Source organism: Pezoporus wallicus, unplaced genomic scaffold (assembly GCF_028554395.1).
Source record: "Pezoporus wallicus isolate ANWC-B61680 ecotype Strahan unplaced genomic scaffold, APGP_CSIRO_Pwel_v1 contig_4131, whole genome shotgun sequence".
NCBI lineage: Eukaryota > Metazoa > Chordata > Aves > Psittaciformes > Psittacidae > Pezoporus > Pezoporus wallicus.
The window spans coordinates 5,623,808-5,642,081 of NW_026641950.1; the positions used below are offsets into that span (position 1 = coordinate 5,623,808).

Below are 18,274 nucleotides of genomic sequence, written 5' to 3' on the forward strand. Positions count from 1 at the left end.
ATGTAGAATTGGTTTTATGTTATTGAGTTACTTCCTCTTCATGAAGCCATTTGCAGGATAACATCAGCATTCATGCTTGTTTGAGCTTCTCAAATAAGAACAAACAAGTGGTCCAGAACCTAAAGAGATGATCAGCAACTGAAGGCAAAAAACCAGAGAGAGATATTATATTAAGAAAGCTGTGCAGCAAAACCTACATAGTGTAACTGCTGAAATTGTTAAGAGAAGACGTAGGTGACAGAATTAAAACAATGTCCTGCACAAGGGTAGCTGTGTGGGCAAGAAGCCAGGCAGAGATAAAATGCAGAGCAGGCTAAATAAAGTGCAGGCAATAAGATATAGCCTCATAAATATATATACAAATAAAAATAAGTTAGTGTTGTCACTTTTTTTGATGCTCAAAACATATGCAGGTTAATTTAAAAGGAAATGGACATAGTGAAAGGATTTCAGAAGTTTGGCTATTCAAAAAATAAAAACCTTCTACATACCCAGGTTATTCTGACTATTAACATCTCTTTTAACTTGGCAAACTTCAGATAATTCAACGTAAAATTGTAATGGTAAATGGTACTTGGTAATGTGAGGTATTTTTTACATTATTATACCCTTAGCATCTTTCTTGAGAAAATCTTTCCAAAATGAGACTGCCAGAGCCAACAGCCTTTTCAGATCGTGCAGCTGCATTAATGCTGATGGTTTTCCATTGAATAATTTTTTATGTTAACTTTTTCCTGGACGTGTTTGAGAATTAGATCCTCAGAATTAGAGTAGGAGACAGGTATTTAATTAACCAAGCTTGTTTTGACAAATCACTCATTCTGTTTCGAAGGCAGAAGAAGATGATGAAGGAAGTCTTTATGTTGATTTTCCCAACCCGTTTTTGCACTCTCCAAAGTATTTGCTTATTTTAAATGGCTTTTACGTTGGCTGCTCCTACACTCCTTTGCACTCAGTGTACTGAGTATACACATTTCCAATGGTCATACTTCTAGTAAAGTAAGTATTGATTTACTTATTTTTACAGTCTATCAATGTAACACTCGATGAGGACTGAGTTCAAGCCATACTGGTGTAATACTGTCCATATGTCCATATTATGGAAGCCATGGACTTAATTCAGAAAAACTGAAGATTTTTTTTTTTTTTAACTTACAAGAGGCAAATACAGAAAAAGAGATAAAATTTAGGTCCTGAAACTATATTCTGAAGTAGATTTTGGACATGAAGGTTTCATATTTTTTCCTGCAATTCTAGTCTCAAGGTTCCTGATCTGCACAGTATGGGGCAAAAGTGACTCTAAAACCAGAGAGAAAGTGAGTATCTCTCCACTGCTATTTACATTGACCTAAAATGAGTATTAAAGTCTACTAATGTGCCCTTACGTATACCAAAATCGCTATCCAACATGGCAGACAATAGAAATTCATGTACAGAGAGTTTAACTACTTCCTCACAAAATGCTTCTTCCTAAATTAAATGAAATGGAGCAGATTTCAGCCATTTCTAAAGCCTTGTCTTCTACATTGAGAAAATGACAAGTTAATCTAATTAGCTGCTCAGTACTGAGACCAGGTAGTGATGATTCACAAATACTTGGACACTGTGTGGCTGCTTTGGTTAGATCATTTGGAAGACTAATTACTTCAGACGACCCTTTGGTTTTGTATGAATTTAGGATGAGTAGACAAACCACGGCTAGTCACCGCAGACTGACTGAATTGCAGAAGTAGCAATATATTAATGCCACCGAGAACAAAAGCACCACTTACGAGGCTTGAGCTCTCAAAAATCAAGAGCCTCTAAAGGAAGCCTCATGAGTGCAGCAGGAAGCATATTAATAGCCTCTGAGAAGGGTATGTTTTAATGGAGAGAGGGTGCAAAGTCTGCAAGTTCTCCATTGGCCGGTCTCCCATTTTCAGCATTTTCTATCTGTATTTAAGTGCCAGAGAGCATTTTCAAGCACACGCTAACTTTAACACAGACACCTGAAACAGAAAAAGTCCTTTGGCACTTGGCAAAGTGGTGCAGCAGGCTGAGATGTCCACATTCTATTTCAAAACTTTCAAAAATTAAATTGAAGCTGAAGCCACAAAACTCCCAAATCCAGCTCCACAAGGGGAGGAAGCTGGACTGTGCACTGTTTCTCTGTATATCTAGTATTTCATATATCTTTCTCCCTCTTTAAACTGGGGAGGGGGAAAAAATCAGGAAGGGAACCACCACATATGCTTAGTGGCGTCTCCTAAAGACAATGCTAAAACTTCACATGGCTGTACAGAGCTGCTTGAAGGGTTTGATCCCCCACTAGACTTGGACCAAACCCCTGAAGACTTCAGTGATGTGAGCTCAGTTCTTAAGCTGAGCACTTTACAAGCTATATTATGTGTGAGAATTTCACAGCAATCTCAGAATTTAAAAAAGCACAGGCGTATTGGCACAGGCAAACAACAATATTGACAGAAAATGAGAAAAAGCCTTTACTGATTTTAAATCTGAGTAACTGTTACCGTCTGAGCAAACATTCTTAATTCTGTCAAAGATGGACACATACCTTCAATATTGTTTTTGGACGCTTTTTAAAGTAAAGTTTTGGCTTTTCAATCACAGGAAGCGGAGGAAGTTTCTTAAGTTCTTGTAGGACAGCTATTGCGGCACGTTTCTTTGAGAGTTTCTTACTGTTGCCTTCTCCTTCTGCAGTGAATTCTCCTACTGTAACTCGTGTAACAAAACTCTTCATATGAGGAGGTCCACTTTCTTTAATCACCTTTTAAGTGAAAGTAACATTGACTCAAATCACTCTAAAAGAATATAACTTGTTTGTATCTCTGCAATGTACTTACTACTAATGCAGTTTTCCTACTAATTGAAGGCATTAGATGAATGTCTGTAAAATGTGGACAATTAATTACAGTATCACACTTGAGGACAGAAAATTAAGGCTAATTAGATAAAGCAAATCTAACGATCATGTTCAATGTTTCCCAGAAAGTACAGCAGACCTATGTTTTCAACAAGATGTATACAATAATACAATACACAACAATAAGGCATATGTAGACCAAGGCTGCTGTTTTTTACCTTGCAATGTGTTTCATATACTAAAAAAATTCAATTCACGAAGGTCCACTGCACTTGGGCTATTTCTTTACATAAAACATGTTCAATACTAGATTTATATGGCATCACTTCAACCCAGTCATCATTTTTTTCTATTATAATTGAAACTTAGGATGCTCATGCACAGTCCCAAACTTCAGTGTGAAAGGCGTGTATTTTTATGCTGTCCTGGCTGCCAGAGAGTACAACTCAGAGCACTATCCTATACATTGGAAAGCCTGCCACATTCTCACCTCCATGACTCTCAGCTGTTCCTTCCCAACAGTACCAAAAGGAAACATCAAAAGAGCCACCACAACTCACACAAAAGCCATCAGTTCTGAAAAGATTCATTTACTCATTCCCTTCCAAACACATCAGGATGACATTGAATAAAAACATCTGATGTACTTCTCCAACGTTAAAAGTTACAGTAATTTGGAAAAAGGAAAAAAGAAAAAGTTCTGAACGTACCTTCCTTTAGCTCTTTTTGTGTCTTCATTTTTACATACACACACAATCTCCTTTTAAGAGGCTGTACTGTTAGGATGCATTCACCAACAAATCACAGCACTACAAGTGGTAAGGTAGCCATCTCTTCATGTATGTACCCTATACTGGTCTGGACAATGTCTATCAGGAATTAGAGACCTCACTTGGGAAAAGGTTCAGTTATTTTGTTTGATGGGCGGAAGCAGCTACCTAATTTAATCTTTGTTACATGTAATGTGCATAAGGAGACATTAGAGCATCTGACAGGCATCTCCTTGTATCATCTTCAAAATCAATACAAATACATATGTTTTCAGTAGGCAGAATTACATCAAACCATTTGTTGAAGTGTAATGCTTGAGTGCAAGGGAATTGAGGTAAAGGTGCTACGGCCTTCTTGGTGTAATAACTACATTTTTAACAGGCTGAAACCTTCAACCTTAATATTATTACAACATGTTTTGTATTAAAGTTCTTTTTTATCAAGGTCATGTCCCTTGCATTATTTAGTTTTGCTATTACACTGTAATGAGGTCTCCTTAGGCTTGTATTTCCTTTTTAAGCTCTCTTTTGTGGCAACTTCACCCAGTATATACAATTACCACAGCATTTATCACAAAAAAGACACAAAATGAAAATTAACAGACAACTTTGTCCACATTTTCCCAGAATAAGACGACATCTGTGCCAGCATGGGATTTTGCTGTTGTAGTCCAGCAGTGTTCCCACACTTAAGATTCCAGGTAATAATTTCAGAAGTGTTTTCAAGATTGCCTCACTTGAAAGGTGCCCACTAATGTTCACCATGTGAGAAGGCAGTGGTGCTTTTGAGACCCAAGCTGAGCCTCAGGAAGCTTCACTGCCTGCATCAGAGCTGGGACAAGCTCAGCACCAGGATCTCCTGGCTCTCAGGCACAGTTGGGCTTCATATCAGTGCTGAACATCTTCATTGCACTGCAGTGTTTCCCTCTCTGTTTTAAAGGCATATCTAAATCCATCCCTGGACATTGCTATCCAGGTATTACAACATGTTGGCCAGAAAACATGGGTAAATTAACCTTACTAAGGTCCTTAATCTTTTTGTGGTCTTACTATCATTATATAGGTGTTTCTACTTACATGCAATATAATGTATTAATAAAACATATAAGAATGTCTATAGTGATCAGATTAAAAAGGGCAAAATAACATGCTTAACAAATATAATTGCTGAGTTCCTAAAATATAACTTTCATATAAATTTTCTCATATTTGTATAAATGCACACAAGTATATATGTGTATGAAGAATGTTAATACAAAACCTGATCATATTTTCATATACAGGAAAATGTATTTCTTAATATAAAACTAATGTATTCTGGTGTGTTTTTCATCTTTTAAACATTTTAGTATGTGACACAAGGTAAATAATTGCCTGGAAAACATTCAAAATTGTTTCTTTGTTAGTGTGTAAATGAAAAAAAGTCTGTGTTGTCAACGGAATGAACCCCATAGGATTTAGATGGGATCTGGATCAAGCTAACCATCCAAATTTGGTAATTTAGCAAAAATAATATTTACCTAACAGCATTTTTGGTTAGCCCCAGGTTTTAGATCTTTTTACTCCACATGATTTCAAACAGTTGTTCTGTAAGCCTTGGGACAGAAAACACTGAAAAGAAATTCAGCCTTTGCTGTCCAAGAACACTATATGCATTAGTACATTAAACTATGTCCTCAGTTGAAAGATACGACCCGTGGACCAAGTCATGGCTAATTTAAAGCTGAGAATTTGATTAAAGGTGACAGTTCAATACACTTTTCTTTTTGTATTCCACAGATTTAAAGAATAACTCCAGGAAGAGAAAACACATGGGGCCAAAACACATCTAAGGTCAAGTTACATCAAAAGTGAATTTGGCTCAATTTAACGAATCATGCTGACAAATGAAAAACAGCAGTACAACTACAACGAAAGAGCAATGCTGGTTTAGTTATTAATTAAACTCCAGGTAGGAAATTCAAAAGATTATGACAAGATTAAATGGACATAAAAAGAAACCAATAATGGAGTAGTCAAAAAGCAGGTCAACAAAAACATTTCACCTATATCCAGTGATTATTAAGAAGTTTCAAAATACCAATATATTAATATATTTCCATATGCTGTGCAGGCATAGCAGATTTCCCCGGTTAAAAAAGAAAAAATAAGCCTGCATGTTTTATTAAAACTGGAGTAAGGAACGGTGACTGACCATCATGCAAAACCTGAGCAAGAGCTATTCAGTATGTCCATCATCCAACCTAAAAGCCTTAATCCCCAGGAGAGAAGGAGCTTGATGGGTGTAAGACTGCCTGCTGAGAACTTGCTCAGACTCCCAGCATCGGCAAATTGGTCAGTTCCTGTTTCAAAATACAGAATCTCTGCTTTACTGTGATAAGACTGGGACACAAGGAACTGCAACTCTTTTTTTCCCAGAACACTGGAAGGGGATGGAGGAGCAGAAAATCTACCTGTTCAGGCACTCTATCACTTCACTACTGATACTGAGAATAAACAAAAAAAATTAATAGTAAAATTACTATATTTGCTATTCTAAAGAAAGAGCACTCTAATCCAAAGTCATTCTCTCTTTTTTTACTGAAAATAAAACGACAACCTAAAGCAGTCCAACATGTTCTAACAATTGAAGTGGTTGACTTCAGTGATGTCTTTTCAGCTCTCCCAACTCCTTACTCACAAATCAGAAATAAAAACCATATATGTTGCAAAAGAACGGAAAAAAGCAAGGTTTTAGCCTACTGCCAAGGAGGGAATATGAAGCAAAATGACCATTTTTCAGCTATTCTAACTCCTACAGCAATCCGTTTTGTACTCCTCCTTAAAAATTGTTTGTTCACTGAGAGTCACAGAATCATAGAATGATTTGGGTTAGAAGTGACCTTCAAAGTTCACCTAGTCCAACCCTCCTGCCATGAGCAGGGACATCTTCAACTAGATCAGGTTGCTCAGAACCACATCCAGCCTGGCCTTGAATGTCTCCACAAATGCCTTAGAATTCTGAGTTGTGTTTTGACTGAAAAAGGGCATGATTAAAGGTTAGCTAAGGATGCAGCAGCGATGAGTATGCGGTAAAGCTTGTTCTTTGTCAAAATTAAATGCTTTTATTTTAGTTAATAATTTAATAGATAAAAGTTCCTTAAAACTCATCCTAAAGTTCCTAGTCAATTAAAACTAGACATATTACATGAAACAGGGTAGACAGAAGAAACCCACAAGGTTCTGCATGCTCTTGCTATTTTCCACTTCTTGTGCAATTCTAAGGACATGTTTACATAGAACTTTACATATCTTTATGGTCACTGCTTCGTTGCATAACAAAACACTGTTGGAACATTTGCTGAAGCTTTGTCAGATGAAGAAAAGGCAGATCACACACACACACACAATGTCAGAGAAATATCAGAGAACGCTTTGATGCTTGCCTGGAATAACACAAGACCATTTGTAAATAAAAATCCTATCAGAAACATCAGATCCTGGGGATTACCCACAACTGCTTAGCATTTTTATTGAAATATAAGCCAGTACCAAGTTCAGCCAAAACTATTAAGAATGTCACCTATATAAGGACAGGAAATATAAGGGCAGGAAATAACACAAAACCTGTCAGGAGAAAAGAAACTGCCTTTTTTCAATTTTGGTAATGTTTTTTGGCAAATGACACATCAGACTTTTCTTATACCAAGTTATCTCTGCCTTCATTGTCTATTTGCCAAATGCTCTCCCTTAAATAAGCTGAAAAAAAGGAATAAAATTAAGAAGACATCTGAAGCACTATCCCTGTTTACTTTCCAATCTCCAAGGTATTCTCTGACCCATGCTCATACACCTCCTTGCAGTTTAGTGTAATGATTTGTATGGAACGATTCAAAATACTTTCTAAATGCTCAAGAAATAAAATGATGCGTGAAAACCGAAACATTAATTATGAGCTTCCTTTTTGAAACACAGGCATGTGTTTCCATTATGCCTGATCTTACAGAAGAGTTATGTTCTTTATATGTAGTTGCAAATTGAGATCAACACCCCCAGACACCCCAGTTTTATCCTCCAGATTTTACATTCTCTTAACTTTCTAATTACTCTATATCACATAGACCATACATATGAAGCATACAGCCTTTACAAGACTGAGGAATTCCTTAGTCAAGACCAATATTCCTTGTCTCTCTTACCTTCTGAGGGATTTCTCAGATCTCTAAGGTCCAAATATCTCATTTGACATTGGCCAACACTCAGTTTAAATGTAAAACAAACCCCAGAAATATAAAACTTTAAAGTGCCACTTACATCTGCATTTTCTGCATTACAAAGAAAAACAAAAAGGGAAAAAAACGAGCTTGAAGTGTGGTGGCTCCTACCACAACAACGTTGGATTTTTACAACCAGTTTGTGTAAGAACTCTCTCAACAGAAAAAATTTTCCTGCTGCTATTCTCCCGTAGTTAGCTCATTGATAGAATTGGAGCTATTCCAAATATTCTTTATTACTTCAGGTAAACAAAGGTGTCAGAAGCAGGTTCTTGGATAAAATCATGTTAAATGAGAACAAAAAATCATGAAGTCATAAGTAGAAATAGATAAGGAGTCAAACAGATAAAAAGATACTCATGCCTTTCCGAAACCAGTACATCGGATGAAAAGTATTTCAGTGGGAACTTTTAAAGTGTTTAAAGCAGTTAAAGCAAAGACTTTGGCTGACTGTTTTGAAGATTATTTCCAATCAGACTGAGTGTGGCTACTGATGTGGCTACTGATTCTAATCCCACAGCAAATCCTGGAATTGTCTTTCTGCCATACACCCATTTGCAATCAAATATTAGGTCTCTCATATCCTGAAAGAACATCTAATTTAATAGTAAAAACTCAGTGTCTTAGACTTTGATACACTAACATCTTTTTTATTTATAGTTTGCATTAATTCAAATGTAATATTCATAATGTATTTTTAACTGTGTTGAGTTGTAGAGGCACTTTTTTAATTCTTTCTTAGCAAACACACAAGTAATACATACCTCAAAACTGACGGGTATATTGCGCTTCAAAGCAATTTCAAACACTACACTGATCTCAGACTTGTTTGCATCTTTATCTTCTTCTGATTCTTTTCCTGTTTCTCCATTCTGAAAATGAAGAATACATTATCATACTACAATTTTTAGAAGATGTAAAAATACAGTATGCTTCTTCCCTGATTTCTCAGACTTTTGAGACCTCCTGTCATGCTGTATATCGGCCTTTTGTACATCCATCTCAGCACCCCATTATCAGACACCCACTAACTGTGAAGCCATATATAATGCACTTATGCTTCATAATAAACACATACACATTAACTGATAAATTAATGATAGGTGGCAAAATACCTTCTATGGGTTTTAGTGTTATTAATGACATGGGTAATAACCATGTGACACACACTTCTTCTGTCAAACATGAGGATCAAACAGACTCTCTGTGGATAACCCTTTCAAGCAAGGAAGAAGTACAGAGGACTGTATTTCTCTCAGAAGAAATTCAGTGAATCACCCTCATGCTTTGACTAGGTCACCAGGTTACAGGTGTCCTCAGCAGGTCCAGCTGGTTAATGGCCCCTCTATCAACTTCCCTGTGGGAGTTATGACCAGTGTGAAAAGGTAGTGACAGAGAACAGCTTGCTCAACACAGAACATTATTTATTTATCCATAGGAACATAACAAACAGAGAGGCTAAAAAATAAAACAACAAAAGGCACATGCAAACATTATCCTGACTATAATTCAGCTTTACACTTTAGGTAAGTCTTATTTTTCTCAGACAAACACTAGCATAGGGATCAGTGAAAGAGTTATTGCCTTCTACAACAACTACCTTTAGGTGTTTGCTCCCCAGGCCACATCTTCCTTAGTTCTCAAAGGTTTCACTTTCAGCTACTTTCAGACTGCAAAGCTCTGAATGTTTCAAACTGAGATCTTTCAACACCCATGTAACCTTGGCCAGGTTCCTAATTTTTTATTAGTGGAGGTAAACATCAAAGAAACTTGACCTAAATTAGGTGGATTCCTGCAGAGTTCCCATCTTACATAACAAAGTCTGATCTAAATCTTCAGCCCCCAACATAGCTGCACAATGCAGATACCAAAGTTATAAAATAACATTTAAAAGCATTGGGTTCTTCACATTAACAATGGAATTTATCAACCTTTTATCTACTATTAATTAACTCTTTATATATTAATCTGTAAGATAATGCAGATCCAAAAATCCAGCAGTCAGCTACAGCATGCAGACTGGGAGCACTTTTTGTCTCACTAAATGACTGCAAAATCCTGAGCCTGAAAGAGCAATTTCAATCCATAACATTAATCTGGAGCTATATACAAAACTAAAACCCCAGGACGTACCTCCTGAAAAAATAGGGTGCAGAGCAAAGCAGTAACAAGGGTAGTTAGAACTAAATTATGTAGGGCCTCTACTCATTTCATATAATGAAAAGTAAAGTATCACTTAAATCAAGAATGCAGGTCATTATCTACAGGACAGGCAAAGCATTGATTAGGTTCACTGAGAAAGATGATCTAAACAGAGTTAAAAGAACAATACTTAAAAGTAAAAATACTGGGGGGGAATATAAAGAGTATCAAATGTAAAGAGTGGGCTACTATTAGTTTGGAAGAACCTAAGTGAGAATCTTACCCAGTATTGTATTCTATTAAGCTTGTGTTTTATAATGGACACTGATAAGCTGAAAATCTGATAAAAAAAGCTACAAGGATGAACTACTGCTAAAAAACTCCAACTTTACCCCGAGACAGTGTGGAAACAATCTGTTCTATAAAAAGCTTCAAAATTGCTCAAGCAAAATTTGTGAATGTATATGGGGGAGATATTTTTTGATGTCTGCTTGTCTTTAGCAAAGACAAGAAAATACCAAATAGATAGAAAATGAGGCTAAGTGAATTTAGAAGAAATACTTTGCAAATTATCCTTGAAATGGGGAATACTCAATCACTGGTATAATTTACATAAAATAATACAAAGCCCACTGGACTGTCACCAAGACTTTAAGTCAAGAATGTTTAGGCTTTCTAGCTATGTTCTAGCTTAACCAGATAGGTAGAGTCTAATGTAGAAGTTACAGTTTAAAATTTCATGATTAATACAAACATATCAGTCCACAAAATCCCATATTGTCCCTTCTGCCCTTAAATTTATACCATATCTTTGCACATTTTTCCACCAAACTCAGTGAGACAGTTTAACCATGGGTCAAGAATAGGAAGAACCATAGATTTTAAGTTTTAGACCTTAGCACTGAGCAATAATCTTTCAAGCCACAGTCATGTGACTTCCCCAAGGAAGACAAAATATGTTCAGGAGTGTCTCAAGCATTCTGGATTTACATTTGATCCTCATTCCACAGCTGACACTTTAATTGTAAGGCCTTTCTTAGCCTTACATTTATGAAACAACAGAGGTGCTTTGGCAGCACACAATACCTCTTTTATGAAAGCAGGTTCATGTTCACCCATAACCGTGCCCTGTTTGCTGATTGCTTCTTGCTTCTGCTCACCTTATGCTCTTCTACATGTTTGCACAATGAAGTATTCAGATGGCCACTCTTTAGTGGTTTTATATGCATAAAAGCTTTTAGCCTTTTTTTTTTAAAGGAGGGGAAAGGGTATATCAAAATCAAAGAATACATAGAAGGCTGTATTTTAAAAAAACATAGTTATGAAGGCCAAAAGGTAAACCCATGTATTTACTGTGTTATATTCCATGGATCCCATTCCAGTGAAATTTACTAAGTTACTAATGGGATGTAGTTCTAGATTGTACCAGGTCTGTCCTTGCTGTACTCTCTGCTCTTCCTGGAAGCACACTGGCAGTGACTGAGGAAGAAATAAGCTAAATCTAGTCACGTAATTGAGGCCAGCCAGACTCTAACGTGTACTGGCCCTTATCCATGCATGCTGTTTGAGGAATGGTGAATCAGTCATCTCCCATGGCTGACCAAGCAGGTCAATTCTGCTTAAGGAACCAGAGTGTTACTGAGCTCGCCCACGTCCCATGGCAAAGGCCTATCCCACCACCATGTAGCAGCCCTGTGCAAACTTCACATGACCAGAAGCAGGGAGGAGGCTGAACCCTGGCACCATGAAACACTTAAGCTCTACTTTAACCAACCTCCAGTTCTCTGAAGAGCTACACTCAACTCCACATGTTGCAGCAATTTGTACTCCACCATGACCTAGGCATAGAGCTGCCTCCAGCCTTCTCCAGTCACCTACACCTCTAATCCATGAAGTAACAGAGCAGTTTTTTCATTATTAGCTCCCTCTACTCTCAGTATAACCAAGCCACTGAGGAGCTGACAGTCTCCTACTTACAGACAGCTGCTACTGAGATCCTAACTGTATCCCAAGTGGTCTTCAACTGCTGTACCAGAAACTCACAGTGCTCCCACAGGTTTTACAAGTACAACGTGAATGTCTCAGCTAATCTACAGTATTGTCTCCTGACAACTCTATCCTATTTTTCTCATAGCTAACTGTAGATTTGAATCAGTTTACATACACAACTTATGGTGCTGAAGAGAAGAATGAAGTTACTTCGTGAGCTCACGAGACAGGCAATACTACAGCAGGCTACAAGAGTTTAGGAGACTCAATTTTCCATGACTACATTTTCTAAAAGCTTGCACATCTTAACAGATACTGATGTAAACAGACACGAAACAGAACCGATTAGGCAAGAATGTTAATTAGAGATTTTATTACCTTTGCTAGGTAAACTGAATATGTACATGGGCTGTGAAAATTCAGTATATAAAGGAGGTCCATATCGATGTTACGTATTTACTTCTGTCTACTATTTAACATCCTAAGCACTTAGTGGTTTCATTTCCATTCTGATTAATGGATAACTTGAATTCAAAGATTATTTTGATAAAATATATTATTAATCATACAATTTTTTAAAACTAAGAATATGCTGAGCTAAAAATTTGTTTCAGTAACATGAAATTCCCAGCCAGGCTTGTGCTATGGATTCATTATCAACCAATACGTTTGACTAGAAACCAAAAGAGAAATGAAGGGAATTAACAGTGAGAAAGGAAACAGGGATTCCTCCTAAGACTTTACATATTCTTTTTTAATAGTTTTCCTATTTTAAAATAAAACCAATATTAATTCTAGTAAATGATTTTGAAGAGAATTTCCTGATCCTAAAAAATAATGCAGCAAAACAAAGGGGTGAGTCAAACTGTCTTTGGATCAAAAGGAGGATGTAGACACGGGGTGAGGCAGAAAGAACAAAGATTTTTTTCATTATAGAAAATTATTTCCATTCTTAAAACACAGCTCAAAACTCTACACTCTCACTACTCACACAAGACACTGAAGGCACCATTAGTAATGTTTTGTGCTGTGCACAGGAGTTCAACAGGCGTCATCAGAAAAAGTGTACAAAATAAGAAGATTGTCTCCTTATGCATTCATTTGGACTGAGAAATGTTATTATATTTGTCCTTTCAATTTGCAAAGATTATTTTGACAACAATTTTGTGATACATATTTTTTAAAGTATGATGCAACATTTTCATTTTTAAGCAGCAATATACACCCCTTACAACACAGCAGTGAGAAAGCTAGCTATTTAAAAAGGTACTAAGTGGCTAAAAGCCTAAAACTATCAGACAGACGACCAGTAGCTGCCAGTAAGCTCCGTCAGGTTCTGGGGTACATTGGGCACAAGTAATTTCAACTGTAAAGATCATATGCATGGCACAACACACATTTAAGGTTACTAATTAACTCTCCATGAAGCCATTGATTAAATGGACACTTCTGGTATGAGCTCAAAAATTTTATTTCATTTTTATTTTATTTTTTACTTAGCCACTGCTGACAACCCCATCTTTAAAATCCCTACTTATTTTTGTTATTTAAGTCTAGCTCCATTTTAGATGTGGTTATGAAGAAAAAAACAGTAACAATTTGTCCGTATTATTTTTCTAATTACATAGGCTAGTAGGAAAAAAAAAACATTAAAAATTAAACATTGAAAAAATGGCAATTAAATTGTTTGATTTGGTGTCTTAATGTGAAGATTCTGACACAAACCTGAGGTAATTTTTCTGGAATAGGCTCATTCTGGAGAGCTTGAAGGGCCTTCATTGCAGCATTATGTCTAGCAGCTTGACGAGTCTTTCCTTCACCAAAAAACTCACTGTTGCCAACAGTTAACTGGACATAGAAAATTTTAGGCACTGGGCAGTGATACCTAGAAAGAAGTCATGAAAAGAAAATAATATAAGTTATGAATTTTAACCATCAATCTTATGTAATATAGAGCAGTGGTTAGGAATAAAATGTTATCTTTTCTTACAGAGTAAGACCTAACACTCAACTATACAGACTGTTCCTCAGCAGGGCTATCAGTAACTCTGACAGCATCTCCTACATGACAACCAGCTCTTCACCCACATTTGCAGGGCTCTGCAATGAGCTCTACTATACTTCAGCCAAGCTGCCCAGCTCTGTTCTCTTCTTGGTTTCAGTCTTGAGAAGATTAAACCTAAGGAGAACTGAAAATTCCAGTGTAAGCCACGCCTGGGAGACAACTCCTGTCCCACAGGAAAGGCACGGAGGAAAAAGCACTGCAAGGTCTCTCATTTGAAACCTGTTGGCGTAGCTCAGCTCACCCACATTGTTTTTTTCTTTTTTGTTTTTTTCCATCCTATAGAAAGATTTCCAAATATAATGGCAAGGTTTGATTTTTCTGAGTATGTCTGAAAGGCACTTAAAGCAAAAAAAACCAAAACGTTTTCCTATGAACCAGCACAGATAGTATTTCTTGAAGGAAACAGTATCATCAACAGCATCATCGTATCATCAATTCCACATCTCTATTTTCAATAATAATAATAGCTTACCCAACCCATACTCACTACCCTGAAACCTGGCTCTCACTAGCAGCAAATGAAGAAGGCGATGTAATGCCATTCTTGGGTTTGGGAGGTCCTGTCACAGCACTCTGACAACTACAAACATAAAAACTTGTCTACATAAGCAATAGCTACAGAAAAGAAGTATTCCACCACCAGCCCCACACTCATTAAAAGCAATTCAGTACAGATAATTAGTTCTAATCACTGTTAAAATGATAATATTTTAAGAGAACATTTCCAAAAAGTTCTCTACGTAAATGAGGGAATCTTCTTCATACTCTTTGCTATGTAGTCTAGTCTGCCTGTGCTCCTTCCTCAAACAAAGGCTTTTCTTACACACTGGAGATTTAGTCCTTGGAAAAATACATGCCTATCAGAAATCGTATTTCATTTCTGATAAATAACTTGTATATATTTTATGGCATTGTAAAAAAACCCAGGATTCCAAAAGCATGGGCAAAAGCTAGCTCCATTACAACAAAACTAGAATCATTTGAACACAAAGTACTACATTTTCCTTCTTCCTCTTAAAGGATCCTTATTAAAGCTTCCTCCCTCTATTTTCACCTGTTGACACAGATGATGATGTTTTCATATGAAGACTTTCTCACTTTTCATTAATAACTGTAACTGATTCATTTCAATTACCAGACAAAAAGGTGTTAGATAGCAGCACACTCCAAACCCAGATAAGCACTCCAGTCTCAGTGTCCCTGAACTTTGTCCCTAATTCTAAAAATACAATTATTTGGAAAGGGCAAAACCGTAATAGTGGCTCCAACAAGCCTCTGGCTATAGGGCCTTGGAGGGGTGAGCTAAGTTGCCTTTACGACATGTTAAAAGTGGGTATTTGCTTTCTTGTTTACAGTTTTAACACAGTTACAGGGAACTATTAAGACCTGGAAATGCATTTCCTTATGTCACTTTTTCATGAAATTATGGAATAACTCAGGTTAGAAAGGCTCGTGGAGGTTATCTAGTCCAAAACAGCACCCAAAGTAGGGTCAGCCTCTGAAGTTACACTTGTCTTGTTCAGACATTATCCAGGGTAATGTGGATATCCCCAAAGATAAAGATTCTATAACATCTCTGGGCAACCCATTCCAGTGTTTGACCACTCTTTCTGGAAGAACATTACAAAGGCCCTATATGCATAATGAAATTCAAACACTATGGTGCCACTCATTAACAAAGCAGCTGTCAAACCAAAGAAACAGCAACATTAATTTCTATCCCACTCCACCACTTCCTTCATTGCTTCTGACATACAGCATTCACCTTGTGCCTCCCTTTGCTTCTAAAAGGTACAGAATACCAAGACACTATCAATGTGGCAAAATCTACAACAAAAAGTACAGTGGCTTGAGACTGAGATTTACTTCAAAAAGAATGCAATTTTTTTCAAGTGAAAGGCAGAATTTCACTCTTTCCCTTCACTTAGTGAGTTTACATAAAATACTTCCTGTATCAACATTTTCCTTTGTTTTATTGGTTTTACTTGGTTTGCAATACTGTTTTAGGGAATATTAAAAATATATTTAGGGAATATGCAGGCAATAGATGCAAATAATACCTTGAAAGAATTTAAAACTAAGACTCAGGCACAGTCCTTTGACACCAAACATAGGTCAACCTATATTTCCAAGGTGAAAAATATTACACTTATTTAAAATCAAAGGAAAAATAATGAAAAGCTTCATAGTCACCATCAACTCCACTTCTTCCACAGCTGACTTCGAGCTGTCGCTTGCTCCTCTACACTGCACCTGTGCCTTTTCTTCTGGCTAACCAGTCCCAGCTCTCTCATTCTCTCCTCAGATGAGAGATTCTGCAGTCCCTTAATCACCCTATGGCCTTCACCAAATTTGCACTGGTTTGTCCATGTCTCTCGTACTGGGGAACCCAAAACTGGTCCCAGCCCCAGGGCTGAGCAGAGCAGAAGGATGACTTCTCTCAACCTGTTGACAACAGTCTTGTAAATGCAGCCCAAAACGCTGTTGGCCACTTTTGTTGCAACAGCACAGTGCTGGCTCATGTTTAACTTGGTACCCACCAGGACTCCCAGGTCCTTTTCTGCAAAGCTGCTTTCCAGGCAGCTATCCTCCATCGTGCAGTAATGTATGGGGTTATTTCTGCCGAGATGCAGGGATTTGCATTACCTTTTGTTCAACTTCATGAACTTACTGTCCACCCACTTTCCCTGCCTGTCGAGGTCCCTCTGGATAGCAGAGGAACCCTCTGGTGCATCAGCCATTCCTCCGAGGTTTGTACCATCTGCAGACTTGATGAGGGTACTCTCTGCCACATTATGCAGATCATTAAAGAAGATTTTAAACAGTACTAGCCCCAGTATTGATCACTGGTGTACACCCCTAGCTACTGGCCTCCAGCTACACTTCATGCCACCAATCACAACCCTTTGACCCTGGCAGTTCAGCCAGTTTTCAAACTGCCTCACTGTCCATTTATCCAGGCCATACTTCATGAGTTTGTCAAGGAGGATAAGAGACAGTGTTACAAGCCTTGATAAAGTCAAGATAAACAGCATGTGTTCCTCTCCTTTCATCCACTGAGCTAGTCATCTCACTGTAGAAGGCTATCGGAATGGTCAGGCACAACCTTACCCTCTTAAATCCATGCCAACTGCTTACAGTCACCTGTCATTCTTAATATGGTCAGAAACAGTTTTCAAGATGACTTCCCCCATAATCTTCTCAGGGACTGAAGCGGGACTGACTGAATTATTATTTTCCCACATCCTCTTTCTTGCCCTTCATGAAAACAGGTGTGAAATTTGCTTTCTTTCAGTCCTCAGAAACCTCCTTAATGACAGCAATCTTTCAAAGATAATCAGAAGCGGCATCACTATGACATCATTCAGCTCCCTCAGCACTCACGGATGCATCCCATCAGGCCTCATGGACCTGTCCAATTTGTTGAAATGTTCCCCAACTCGATCCTCCTCCATCAAGAGCAAGTCCTACCTGCTCCAGACTTCCCGCTGATCTCAGGGACATGGGACTCCTGAAGGCCAGTCTTATCAGTAAAGACTACGATGAAGGCACTTTGAGTATCACTATCTTGTCCATGATCATCAGGTTCCCTACCCCACTTAACAGTGGTCCTTAGTCTTCCTTTTGCTGCTGTAGAAGCCCATCTTGTCGCCCGTAACATCCCTTTTGAGACTCAACTTCCAATGGACTTCAGTTTTCCTAATTCCATTACTGCACACTTGTACAGCATCTCTACATTCACCGTTGGCCAACTCACCTGGGTCACAAATCCTGTTTGAGTTTAGACAGAAATTCCTTCTTCATCCATGCAAGCTTCCTGCTGCCTTTACTTGACTACCTGCATGCTGGGATGGACAGTTAAACCACTCTTGACCTTGGAGAAGGTAAACCTTGACAAGTTTCCCTGGACTCCTCTCTTCAGGAGCATATCCCCTGAGATTCTTCCAAGCAGGTCTCTGAAGAGACCTAAGTCTACTATCCTGAGGTCCAGTTTGTGATCTATTTGTCTTGTTCTCTCTTCTCAATATCCTGACACTATCTCATGGCCCCTGCACTGACTCCAGCCTTCACATCTCTGACCAGTTCTTTGAAAGTGTGAGCTCCAGCAGCAGTGCCCATGCTGATTCCTCAACCACCTATGTCAGAATGTCGTCACTGGTGCACTACAGAAACCTCCTGGATTGCTCGTGCC

At 37.8% G+C, this 18,274-nt stretch overlaps 1 protein-coding gene across 5 annotated transcripts in view; it reads right to left on the minus strand.

Moving 5' to 3' along the window:
- Positions 1 to 18,274, minus strand: part of STAU2 (staufen double-stranded RNA binding protein 2) — a 143,864-nt gene that overhangs the window by 100,312 nt on the left and 25,278 nt on the right. For all 5 annotated transcript variants that reach the window (XM_057426185.1, XM_057426182.1, XM_057426184.1 and 2 more), the window contains exons 5-7: positions 13,743 to 13,902; positions 8,651 to 8,758; positions 2,555 to 2,767 (exon numbers count right to left, since the gene is read on the minus strand). In XM_057426185.1, coding sequence (XP_057282168.1) covers positions 2,555 to 2,767; positions 8,651 to 8,758; positions 13,743 to 13,902 — 481 coding nt within the window. The remainder of the gene's footprint in view (positions 1 to 2,554; positions 2,768 to 8,650; positions 8,759 to 13,742; positions 13,903 to 18,274) is intronic.